Source organism: Serinus canaria, chromosome 1 (assembly GCF_022539315.1).
Source record: "Serinus canaria isolate serCan28SL12 chromosome 1, serCan2020, whole genome shotgun sequence".
NCBI classification, from domain to species: Eukaryota; Metazoa; Chordata; class Aves; order Passeriformes; family Fringillidae; genus Serinus; species Serinus canaria.
In genome coordinates, this window is record NC_066313.1 from 51,887,435 (window position 1) to 51,900,563 (window position 13,129).

A 13,129-nucleotide genomic window follows, 5' to 3' on the forward strand; every position below is an offset into this window, starting at 1 on the left:
TCCACTCCATTTCCAGGGGCATCTGAAGTATATTTTTGTTATAGATTGGCTTACTATATGTCAAGTTGGCAGACAAAAAAAAAGGCAATTGGAAGAATGCCTGCTTGGAAAACTGGATGCAGTATTAATATGGCCTTAAGGGCAAAGAAGGCCCTATTTATCTGAATTTAAATACCTCATGACTAGGAAAATGCTGAGCAAGGGATTTTTGATGTTAGGTGTCCAAACCTAACTTATTTGTGTTCTGGACTGTAGCCAGGAAAGGTAACTGGATTTCTTTAATGCCATTACATTTATCAGTCCTTCTACTTCAGCAAGGATCTCTTATAGCTAAGTAAACACAGATTTCTTAAAAAGCAGTACTGTAGCCATTTTCTATCAAAACTGAGAGTTAAACTAGGTTAGGAATTTTTTTTTTAATTTTAAGCTTCACCTCCAGATAAGAAAACCCCCTACAGAAAATAAACAGTAAAAAGTAACATTACAGGAAGAGCTGTTTTGTTAAATTCTAGAGGAAAACATCAGATGATTGCCACTATGCTTATTGTAACAGTTCCCATAGCTCAGCCCTGACAAACTCGGTCATCTACAAGAATACCTGGGGGGAGAGAGGCGAGAGCTTTTTGAACAGTACACTCTCTACCAACAAAGGCCCACAGTCAGGTCAGCTCACTAACGTGCCATTACAGCATGATTTTCTCCTAGGACAACACACACTACAGTGATATAAAAAACTGACAGACGGGTACAGAGGGGTTCTATTAATCCTGTCTCAAGGAGGCATCTCAGCCAGCAAGTACTCTTTAAACTGCCTGGGAAGACAGAAGGCATACACTTCCAGGAGGCAGCTGAAGAAAAAGAGAAAAGATTATTATGTTTCATGGAGGTCAGACATAAAACCAGGAAAATTCTATAAAGTATATAAACAAGACAAAGTTAAAGTTAACCAGCTTTCAAAGGATTTCTGGCAATAATTTCTTCCACAACGGATAGATATGAGGTGCTAATGAATCTGGTCATTAAAACAAAAAAGCGTTACCTGGTTCAGCAACATAAATAAATTGAAAAACAACATAAAACTCCCACTAAGAGCTATGAAACTGTTATGGATGATGCAAAGTCTATTCACCTTTTTTAAAAAAATGCTTATAGAATACTATATATAACAGACTAATATCAAGTTATATGGAGTTCCCATGCAAAAAGCTGCCAGCCAAGCAAGCAAAAAGGCTGTAAATATCTGTCAAATGCGTAAGAGGAAAAAACCCTCAGAGAGCACAAATTTCCCAACCACCACCACCCTGCAAAGAAAAAGGACTATTTAAGTCTGGAAATAAAAAGTTAAGATTTCATTTAAAAACAGATATTAAACCATACGTCACCTACACAAGTCTTTTCCATTCCCTTCTTAACTTCTAACTGTGCATGAAAGTTGTGTCAGATGGAGACATTATGATGGAGCCCATTAAATAGACATTTTATGGAAGACTTTAAACTGTATAGCTTAAGGGTACAGATAGGTTAGATCTATTAAACATTTTATTTGTGCTCTTTTCAGAATCTCAACCCTCAGGAAAATGGCTTTAATTCACTGTCCATGTCCTTTGTTGTGCAGCATGCCCTGAAAAACAGCCTAGTGAAAATTAATAAATCCAGTACTTTGTATCACCCAAATTTTTGATAATTTTTCTAAGTTACAAGGTAATTAACTGCAAGTATAATAAATGAATTCAGGTATGCACAGACTGAGAATACAGTCTGTATCATAAATGGCTTCAAATGACCAAAGATCACAGTCCATAGAAAAGTGCAGCCCTGGGGTCCCCAACTCTGCTCCCTTCTTGTTTTGTATCACCAAAACTAGTAAGCTCATGGCCCCGCAGCAAGCCAGCTCAGTTCACTTATCCAGCTGAGAAGAAACCACCCACAATGAAGAAGCAAATAACTTTCAATCCTATCAGTAAGCTCACTGGAACAAGAGACAGAACCCATGGTAGGAGCAGATGGCATAGAATATATCCTACTCCACATGTGACTCAGGTGTCTTTGACCAATGCACATGAATTAGAAAACCAGATCACGCGTGAATTGACAAAGTTGAGAAAGGAGGAGATGAGCCACAGGTCTACATTGTTGCTTCCTTGGCTCACAATACTCAGGGGAGCACTGAGCAGAACAATTCACCTCTGCAAACAGCCAATATTTTGCAGGTGCTTACATAAAAGGTATGGGTTTGTACTTGCCCACATTTGATTTTTGGAAATAATCTTAATCGTTATTCAGTTATGTAAACTTGATGTTACCTCACCACCTTACTCCTATGACTGTACATTGTACTTGCTTCAGTGAAGGGACTTTTGCCATGCTTACTGTAAAAGACAGAATGATTATCAGTTGGTAATCATGGCATTTATTATTTGGTGCCCTAAGGAAACAATGTTCAATGTGACATAATTTACAACATTGTACAATAAAACACAGAATCTAAAAAAGGCACTATTTTCTATCTTGACCACAACTTCAGAAATGCTACTTGACAGTTTGAATGGTCTTTTGCTCCAGGACACACCTAGGCAATACAACTAAATTTAAAGACTTAAGCTTGAGAGCATCTTTTGGCTTCCCTTTGCGCTGGCACAATTAACTTCTTAGCCAAAAAAACCCCATGTTCATGGACTCACTAGTAGCAATGGACAGTACTAATTCACCCATTACTGAAGTTGAGATGCCTGGCAGAACATGCAGAGTTTCAGCTGAATAAAGGGGAGGTCAGTCTTGAGAAGTTCAAGAACTGGTTATCACTTGAAAGGATAAAAACTACAGACTTCCTTTCTCAATATTTATAGGGTCAGCACTGGTGCAGCTGTATTACTGGCTGAATCAGCCCTAATTCCCATATGCAGAGAGGCCTAAGTTGGCATAAGTTGGTCTCTTCCAAGCCAGATGGCAGAAAGCAGAAGTGGGAGATGGTGTTACACATTAAAACATCTCTTTTCAGTTATTTTATTTGCTATGCTTCCTTCTGGCTCCTTAGCTTGCCAGTTATATCTGCTTTATTCACAGCAGAGCTCCGTACGCCTTTTAGGAGATGACATGTAAGAAAGAGTGCAAAATTACCTGCAGGCAAAAGGCTTTGTTCAGGAGATGCAAATGCCAGTTTAAGGGGAGGTTTAGTAAAATATGCCCATAGATGCTAACTTCTGAAATAAGCATATTCACATTCACCTGATTAAAAAGGTATATAAACATGTGCAATTATTTCATATAGGTTTTCTGATGTTTTGACTCAGCTGTTAAAAAAAATACATATTTGTTTATTGTAAACATTATTTCCAAGTTCTTTACCTAGATTATTCTGGGAAAGTATTCATGTTCAATTATTCTGCTCAATTTTGACACTCATTACAATTTTTGATTCAAGCACCCTAACAGCCCAGCAGTGTGATCTATTTTGTAGCAAAAAAACTGAATTTTGTTTAAAACATTAAGTGAAAGCATGTATCAAAGTGCAAGCATGGAAAAAAAATAATGCAAAACCTGTCTACTTCTGTTTTTAAAGCAAACCACTTTCACAAATTAAGTATTCCACAGCTTCTTATGCTATGACACCTTCTCTCACTATGACCCAAAATTTTCAAGTCAAATACTTCCTCGGTTACTGCATGGAGACAAAAGTTCCTTAGTCTCAACTGAAAGGATGGAGGATTAATTTAATGCGTGCTGATGCCCCATGGTTTGGCATCACAGTCTATTTATTTCTGCCTCCATTTGACTTTTGGCATATATGAGATTTGTTCAAACAATTTGCCAAGTATAATTTGAAACTGCTCCTTTTATTTTTGAATAAGTAATTCCTAAAAATAATAGGATTGTTAAATTTTCCTCCCCCATTGCAACCCTTTCAGTTCTATTCATATGGCAGTTCCCATAAAACAATAAAAGAGCTAATCAATTTACTGTTTAAGAAAATAGCAGTCTGAAAAAAATGTGCTCAGCTAAACTTGTGTAGCTCAGAAAAATAAAGGTTGAGAATAATTTTCAGCACGCAGCTAACCCCTACTTATTTTCCTAATGCAGACAAAGACAGAACATATTAAACACATCAGTCTTAACCTTAGGTGTAGAGTGGAACATCACACTTAGAAAACTGCCTTCAATTCCTGACCTCTTTGCTAAAACCAGTGAAGGATACAAATAGTTTCAGTTCTGACATAACACCTTTCCCTGAGGAATACTGAAAAAGAGACTGTCCTTCACACCAATTCTGCTAAGCAGCTAGTGTGATTTTGGTAAGACCCATTTGAAGCCATTGCATAAGAATGTTTATTTGTTATACAGAGCTCAGATCACATCTATGTCAGACACAGTGACTTTACCACAGTGTTTGAGTCTTCCAAAGCCCTGCCTTAAGACTGAGATAGCCCTAAAATATTGCTGGGTCTCAGCAATATTTCTCAGTCTAGAAAAAACCTTTTAGCTCTTATGATTTTCAGAGAACACATAAAAAATGGTAGTTCCATGGCCCCAGACGAAAAGGTAGGTAGAAATTTCCTACATTCACATTAAAAAGTAGCAGTATTTTTTTTTTAAGTACATGGATACTCAGTAAATACAGACACAATCTGCTCTATTAAAGCACATCATTAGTAACTTTGTAGCCGTGAGAGAGCCAAGGTTTAATCCCCAGGACCTACTACTTGTCTCTTGTACCTGTTCAGTAGCTAGACCAACAACAGAAAGCCAGTACAGCCATTTCTACATTCTCATGGAAAAGCAGTTTGGATACAAGGGTAATGTAACAGATTTGATTACCCAACTCCCACTAGAAATGCAGGAAAGCACTATCTGGAAACTCAGCCATCCACCATCAAAGCCCGTGTGGTCCTTCAGGACTTGTTAGCACATTGGTGACTCTGTACCATGATTCCTCCAGAACTCCAGATTCGGGAGGTCTTCTTAACCATCGACGTCAACTACTCTGCACAAAGCAAGCTCAGATCCAGATTTCCAGCCAAGCTAATAAAATCCCCTGGAACATGGAGCACAGCACAGAAACACCCAAGTGGGTCTACACAGAGCCAGCTTGGTCCATCAGGACTTATTAGTTCAGAAACTGTCTGAAAGCAGCTGCACTGCAAAGCTGGTTCTGGAAACAGCAGAGATGTGTTAACATGGCACAGCACTTGCACTAATAAACTGCTAGTGCTGAGCTGAGCCTGCCCCAGGCTAAATCTGGTGCCTGGTATATCCACGGCACAGTTAATCTGCAACTGCAGAAATGGCCCTAAGAGCTGACTCTGTTTCAAGGCTAGCATGCACAGCTCTACCATTACCAACACAACCAAGTTTTCTGTCCTTTCACCTTCCTCCACAACAATCAATCCCTCCATCTACCCTAAGCCATGCTGTTGGTTCACTGTTTTCTCTCCTGGCCATTCACATCCATTTCTCAGCCTTTCACTACACATCCCCAATAAGGCTGCACAAGGTACATCAGTGGCTTCCAGCCTTTCTGGAGTGATGAACATGGTTACCACCCTCTTCTCACCCTGCCTGAGCAGCACTTCCTAACTCCTCTCCCACCACTTCTGCCTTCCCTCTTTGTCCTGCCCTTGGTGGTTCAGTCCCTAAACAAGGAATCATTACACTTACAAAAACAAATTAAAAATATGATTGTATTTGCATGTCAAATTGTCTTGTCTTTATGGAAAAAAAGCAAATATCAGCATCATAACACCATCACAACACCTCTCACCAGGCCAAGGGCAGACTACCATCTCTAAAGGTAAAATTTGCAATCTCACCCAGAGATTGCTTAGCAGTCAGCTCAGACATGACTGTCCAAGGCTCTTCTTTTCCCTTCCTACTTCAACTCTCTTTGTGTGATTCCCCCATGCCAAACAGCCCAATTGTCTTGGTGTGGCAGAAGGGCTGGCGAGGGCAAAGACTGGCTCAATCAACCCCGCTTCCCCTCCCGACCTTCACCCACCTCTACAAACCATGCAAAGTAACTGCTGAGCACATGGTTTGTAGCTCTGCCCTGTGATGTGCAGGCATGAGAGGACCACGAACTACCAAACTTTTACAGTGCTGGAAATTTGACAGAATTAATCATTTGCTACAGAAAGTGGCAGTCTGGGCCTCTAAAAACAGTTCACACCATTGGTAAAAAACTCATTCTGCCTGCATTCCTCTAGCCAGAATCACGACTTCAACAAAGAACATGCGCAGTTCTACCTGACAGAAGAGACTCCTTGTTTCTGAGCTGTTTCCAGAACACTGAAACCAATACAAAAACTACAAAATCAAAAATAAAACTGAAATTTGTCTCGTCAGCCATCACACATACTCTGAATGGCAGAGCAGCAATTCATTATCCATGCAATATAACAGCATATAAATGTGTACTTAAACAAGGAAATCAGTAGTAATTTCATAACCTTCCATATTAAAGCAGACATGCTTTTTTTAGTAGACTCAGGACCAAATGGCATTGAACTAACACCCAGAAACAGATCCTGCACTTTTCTGCACCAGCTGGTTTTGGGTATGTATGTAATATAATGCCATACAGGTATTACGAAGAAAGAGATTGTTACATGAATAGAATTTTACCATTAAAAGGACATTTTTGTTCTAAATCAAACTGCAACCATCTTAATTCCTGAAAGTAATCAGGTCTTCCTACTACACATTCTGCTAAACAGCCAATGAAAAAAATCAGAGATTAATTCAACAGAGCAGTTATGAATTGCAAAATTGTGATAAGTGGTAACATGTTAACTTAAAAAAGCTTTTCTGAAAATCATGCTAAAACAAAACTAAAATCATGAAATGGCTCGTTTGGCTGGCTCTCATCAGCTGTGGAGTTCTGAATTTATCAACCACAGACTTTTTTTAAAAATCACTATGTGCTTTGAAGTTAACTAAGGCTTAATAAACTTTCTTACAGGTCTGGAGTACTATATAAATTTTGTCAGAGCTGTGCTGGCATAATTGGTAATACAAACTGTCTGGCTTCATGAAAGTTACAAGCTCTGGCTCCAATCCTGCAAACACTTACTGAAGAATTTAACTTACTCCACAGAACTGACTACTCATGCATAAGCTAAGCATATTTGTAAATATTTGCACAGTATGGACATCTGTTGGCATAGCCAGTCATCTGATATGAGATTCAGCTTTAAATCGTAGTCTGCATAGAGTCAATATTAAAAAAAGGAATTCCTCACTTTATAAATTCCTTTCTTAGGCATCAAGCATGTTAGATACCAAAGGGTGGAACCAGAAAGTTAAAACTAGAGGAAGAGAGGAATCAGTGAAATCATAGCAATTGGTTCTGTTTCCCATGTAACTAGAGAAGCCTGGTTTCTTATGGGCACATGTCTTAAGACTGAGCTCCTGCCTTATTTTCAACCTTTGCTGAACAAAGCTCTTGCTATATCTTTCCTTCAGTGGTGCCATTTACAGCATTTCTCACAACATCACAGGCAAAGCCCAGAAAATTACTCCAAAGAAATCATCCTTTTAATCAGGCTTGGTTATTAACACTCTCCAGTTATGAGCGAGCTAGGAAAAAGCCACAGTACAAAGCTGGCCCACAGATAATCATGGAAGTCGCACTTCCTTAAAAACCAAGCTAGAAAAAGACAGTTATGTCTCTTTCCTCTTAATGTCTTGGCATTTGAACACATCCGATTTCACTCATCCTCTTTAACAGCAAAATATTTTGCGATCTGTTTGTTTAAACCTGATACTAGGCAGAAATACATGTAAGGAGCAAAGGCATCCTCCCAGTGATTCAGCGTGGCAGGGGAGAGAGTGAACCTCCGCAACACAGTGGATATTGCAGAGCTGCCCTGTGGAGCTCTGCTGCTTCACAATCAGGAGCTGAGGAGATCTCGCTCTGCTTTAGGACTGAAGTCTGTTTGACAGCTGTGGCTTAGGGCACTACACCGTTTCCTTCAAAATTGCAGGAAGGGACTGAGGGGATGGAGGCAAGGTGGGCCGCCAGCTTCGGGGAGGGGACAGCCAGACGGCATCAGGGACATCGGTGGCAAGAGCCCTTGGTAAAACGCTAATGACAGACATAAATTAAGCGCACTGATCCAGCGAGGGAAACGGGGTCCCTGGAGAGGGGAGGGCGGGTACCGTGCGGGGCCTCGTGTAGAGGCCTCGTCCCAAAGCGGCCTCAGCACAGCCGGGCGGGCCCGGCCGCCCGCAGCAGCCCCGGCACCTGCCCCAGGCCCCGGGGACGAGAGCCCGTCCCCCGCCCGAGCGGGCCGGGGGGCGGGAGAGCTGGGAGCTGCGGCAGAGCCCCTCCGCGGAGCGACGCCGCCGGGTTACCTGGGGCAATGAGCACCCACTGCGCGGGAGCCGCGCCCGCGGAACGCCGCTCCGCGCCCTGCCCGCTGCGTGCGCCCCGCATGCTCCGAGCGCCCCGCGATCCCGCCGCTCCCGTTCCCGCCGTCGCCGCAACATGGCGGGCGGGGCGGGCCGGGAAGGGAAGGGGCCGGGCGGCGGCGGGGCGCGGCCATGACTCGGGATGCACCGGTGCTCCGCCTCTTCCCCTTCTCCGCTCACGCAGGGAGAGGGCGGTGTGGCCGTGGCGGGCGGGAGGGAAGGCCGACGGCCGAGTTTCTGCGCTCCTCCGCTCCGCTGGGCGGGATGTCCCATCCGCAAGGGTAGGGCAGCGCCCGAGGCTCCTAAACGTTCGTGGTCCAGATGAGCTGCAGAAGTCACAGGGTCCGCAAACAATTAGAAAGTTTTATTAGTGAATCGCACAGTTGGTGTGGAAGTTGTTTTGTTAATCCCTTACCTACTGTGTAAGCCCACGGCAGTGGGTTTTGGATATAAGAGTGGGTTGAAAGGGAAGAGAGAAAGGAAGAGCTGAGTTAAAGAGGGGCTGAGAGAAAGAGAGAGGAAAAGAGATCACTAGTCCTGATTCCAGCGTTGATCCTGCTCAGGTCGCAGGGGTCGCTGCCCAGGCTTGGGAGGGGTACCATCTTATGGGTAGTTTTTCTCCATCCCGAAGACAGGCTTCTCACTCTCCCTGTAAATTAGATACCAAGTACAGTCCGATCTTTCTGGAAATGGGTCGGAGGGCTTTGGGAGGCTTTGGGGGGTCTTGATCCCCCTCTGCAGTCCATGTCTGCCTCCTGGCTTCATCGTTCCTGTACTTGATCTGTACTATATTATGCTCTTTTCCAGGAACTAGGACAAGGGTGTTAGTCCAGGAAAAGTGCTGCCCCACCTCTGCATGTCCCCCTTCTCCAGCCGCATCTTGTTCTATCTCATGGCGTGTCAGTACCGTAGTAGTTAGTTCTTTCTAACTGTGTAACACGGCTTCGCACAAACGGCACCGACTGAAGGAAATTCCATTTAAATTCCGTGTATCTTTAGTGGAGCAGGTTGTCCTGAATGACTGTGGCATCTCTATCAGTGGAGGTACTAAAAGCCAGGCTGGGTGTTGCTCTGAGCAGCGGCTGTAGCTTTAGGCCTGAGGAGGGAGCTGGACTAGACCCTCTCCAGAGGTGCCTGCCAGCCTTGGCCATTAAATGGAACCTCAGTTCTACAAGGCTGGTCAAGGGCAGAGCCACAGTTCTCTCATAGCTGTCATCCTGCCCAGCTGTGTGGGTCATGTGCACAACATGATCCTGGTCAATAGGTTCTTTACCTCCAGATCTCGCTGAGAAGCCATAGTCACAGCATAAAATGCATATTTTCATGCATGTGTACTATATGTACGTAAACTTGGCTTTACTTGCACAAGACTGGATGGATGGCCACCTTCCCAGAGATTTAGGAATAAATATTATGTTATCAAAAGTATTAAAGTATATGTATCAATGGTAAATCTCAGAGATATGAAACAAATATTAAAAATATACAGAGCAGAACTAACCAAGGCCAGCATATGCAAAACAGCTGAGCTGATGTAAGGCTGAAAAAAATAATTTCCTGAAGTTTGAGCATATACCTTCATCACTGAGATTACATTAATCTAAATTTGTTTTATTTTAATTTTTTTGACTTTTTTTTCCACTGATTGAAGTAAGGCAAGATTTAAGTGCCAAAGACTGTGCTGCACCATGTGTTTTGAAGTCCCCAGAGAAATCACTTGCTCTCAGAGCAATTGCAATTTGCCGTGGTGTATGCCTGGATTGCAACACTCACTGATGGGTCTTGTAAAATTCTCCTCACTTCTTGTGTTAGCAAAGAGAGAAGGAAGCTCACCAGTTCCACTGTAATCTGCACAAAACTGCTGGAAGAGCAGAACAGATCTGTTAGCTGTGTTTGAAAGCTTCCTAGAAGGAAAGCCTTCCATGTGGAAGAAAGGGTTCACCATAAGATTTGGCTTCTAGTCCTGAAAATGGTGGCTCTTAGCATATTTTGTACCACCGAGCTTTACAAAGCTCTGGAAAAGCCAGGAATCCAAGTCTGCCAGCCTCCAGATGCAGCGTGTGTCAGGATCAAGTCTAGAAGCATAAGCTGCAGTTGTTCCAGAGCTCCTGTTTCCTCCCTGGCTGTAGTGTGTGATGGAAATGTTATAGCAAGTGTTGCTGTATGTTTACAAAACTAACTTATTAAGCTCACATTTTTCAAAGCACCAATCCGTCCTTATTTAGGCACCTGGTAAGCAAGCTAATTTTCAGAGGTGCTGAGTACTCCTACCATCAACTGAGCTGAATGGACATTTCAGCTGTTCATTTCTTTTGATTTATGAGCATCTCCCACAATCTCTAGATGTATATTGGCCCTGGGATCTATAATGTCCTTGTCCAGGAACTTTCAGATAGAAATGTTTTTCTCAGATACTTTGAAATGCCCCAAACGGAAATTCTCAAATAGGCCTGGACAAGGCTCTAGAATGACATCAGTTTTGGAATAGAAATTATGCAGTAATTTATATGTATTAAATATTTAAAACTTTCTGCTGTTACTCATCCACACTTGATATATTCTGTTCCCCTTTATAAACAGAGGATATACTATATCATTATAAGGAAAAAGATAAACTAATTAGGGATTTCTGTCAAGAGCTGATGATACTAAAATCTTATTTGCTTAAGAATTAAATACTTCACCTTCAGGCTTGCCAACACTTTTAAACTGTAATGGTGTCTCCCTGAAAGAAAATGCTGATGTTTAAAACACTAGACTGATCTAAACTGCTGCGGTGATATCCTTTTTATATGCTCAAATCTTAATTTCATGCACATGGGCATTCTCATTTGGGTCCATATGACTCATTAAGTCCAGAAAGTTAAATGCATCCAATATGGGACTAACCCTAACCCAATCTGAGGACAATTTTTTTCCACATTTCAGAGCCATTTGATTTGCATTCAGACTTCACCTACGTGCTGTCTGTTCATTCACTTCTGCTAGGCCTGCTTCTTATAATGCAAATATCTGTGCAAATGCAAGCATCCCTTTTTGCCAAACAAAAATTACTTACTTTTGGTGCCAAAGAAATGCTACCTCTTGTCCACCTTCAGCTGCAAAATTTACTCCTTCCTTCTACCCTACACTAGTTTTAAGTGAAGGCAGTTTTAAACTTTGCTCAGAGCCAGAAACAAAAGACTGTATTGAAAGGAGTGTGATTCATTTTTAAGTAGAGGTTGTTGTTTAAAAGAGAAAATTGTTTCCACATAATTATGTTTCATTTTACACTGTTTCAACAAATATGGGCCAAGTTTATCTACTTTATGCTTCAGTGGTTCAAGCATTTGCATGCACGGCTTTAAATCAATTGCTCTGCACATGTAAGGGTCACCTGCCTGTAAGGATGCAAGGGTTACATCCAATGCCAATAAAAGGCCTAGTGATACATGTAATTAGTGGATGTACCATGATAATTATGATCCATTTTAAGCTATCTAGTTTAAAATACTGTTCTAAGTTAATCACAGGCCAAATTGTTGCTTTGTTTGTTTTTATTCAAAAGAAAGCATAGGTGGCATTGTAACAAATTGTAATATGGAGGCCAGACACAGAGATGGGATTGACCTGAAAGAACACATACTGGCATTGCAAACCTTTAAAACATCATTTGAATTTCAAACTGAAATTTCAAGTCAATCTGTCAAGCTGAAAAATAATTATTTTAAATTGTTGTTGATGACAGCATTTGTCTAAGCAAGTGCTTCTCTTATTGAAATTAGTCAATTTTTAGGAAATTAACTATTCATTTAAAAACACTCAAGCAATGGTGAAAAATATTCTAACCAGCTCTGAGCAGAAATCACTTTGTCCTTTGCGCTAAACAAAGTTGCAACACCTTGGGTACCTATAGGTAACAATTATAGTTTTTGACCTTAATAGAAATAACCTACTGAGTTCAAGAGTTTGCCAGTATGTCAGGTCAAACAGCAGTAAGAGAGAGAACAGGAAGAAAGGAAGAAAGCCGAATTAGGAGGGAAAATCTAGGCACACCCACAGAAACCATGGGATTCATATTGACTAATTTTATTGTGTAAATGTGTAGTTTCAATCTGATTATATAGTGTCTTTTTCAACTAAATGGAGAGAAACAGAGTAGCATCCATCTGGACTACTTCATAGGTTTATGTCAGGATTAGCCCACCTATCTAGAGGTAGATATCCAAACTGAAGATGTCTCAGATGAAAGGTAAGGACTTTTCTCCACTATTTTTTGGTGGGTTTGGTGTTTTTTTCCTTCTTTTTTTCTGTACTGGGAGAGGCCCCTGTTTACATACAGTTGTGATCATTGTTACCATTCTCCCTTTCCCCCTGTTTTTGGTGCTTCCATCACACCCTAGGAATGGATGAGGACCTTACTGTGGGGTTAGCACAAGCAGATATTTATTGACACAAGTAGGCTAGATCTAAGAAATGTTATTGTTCCTCTGTTTAATCAGCCAGAAAATTCACTTCTTGGAGGTGTGTTGCTATAGCAAGCAGACCTTGGTCTGTTTATAGAAGCTGCTCAGAATGATGTATACTGTTTAGAGAAAAAAGTTGAATGAGTATACAGATTGTGAGCTGGCTTGAAATGAACAGTAGCAACACTTGTTTAATGTGCTTGATACATTTATCCACAGCAGTAAGTTACTGCAAAATATCCTCATTATGACTCAGACACTGGTAAAAAAACCCAACGCGC

The 13,129-nt window shown here is 41.5% G+C and overlaps 1 protein-coding gene across 4 annotated transcripts in view; it reads right to left on the minus strand.

Annotated features, from left to right (window-relative positions):
• Positions 1-8,480, minus strand: part of RNASEH2B (ribonuclease H2 subunit B) — a 43,219-nt gene extending 34,739 nt beyond the window's left edge. For all 4 annotated transcript variants that reach the window (XM_018908633.3, XM_018908631.3, XM_018908630.3 and 1 more), the window contains exon 1: positions 8,347-8,480. In XM_018908633.3, the coding sequence (XP_018764178.1) occupies positions 8,347-8,428 (82 nt within the window). In that variant the 5' untranslated portion in view covers positions 8,429-8,480. The remainder of the gene's footprint in view (positions 1-8,346) is intronic.
• Between the last annotated feature and the right edge of the window lie 4,649 nt (positions 8,481-13,129).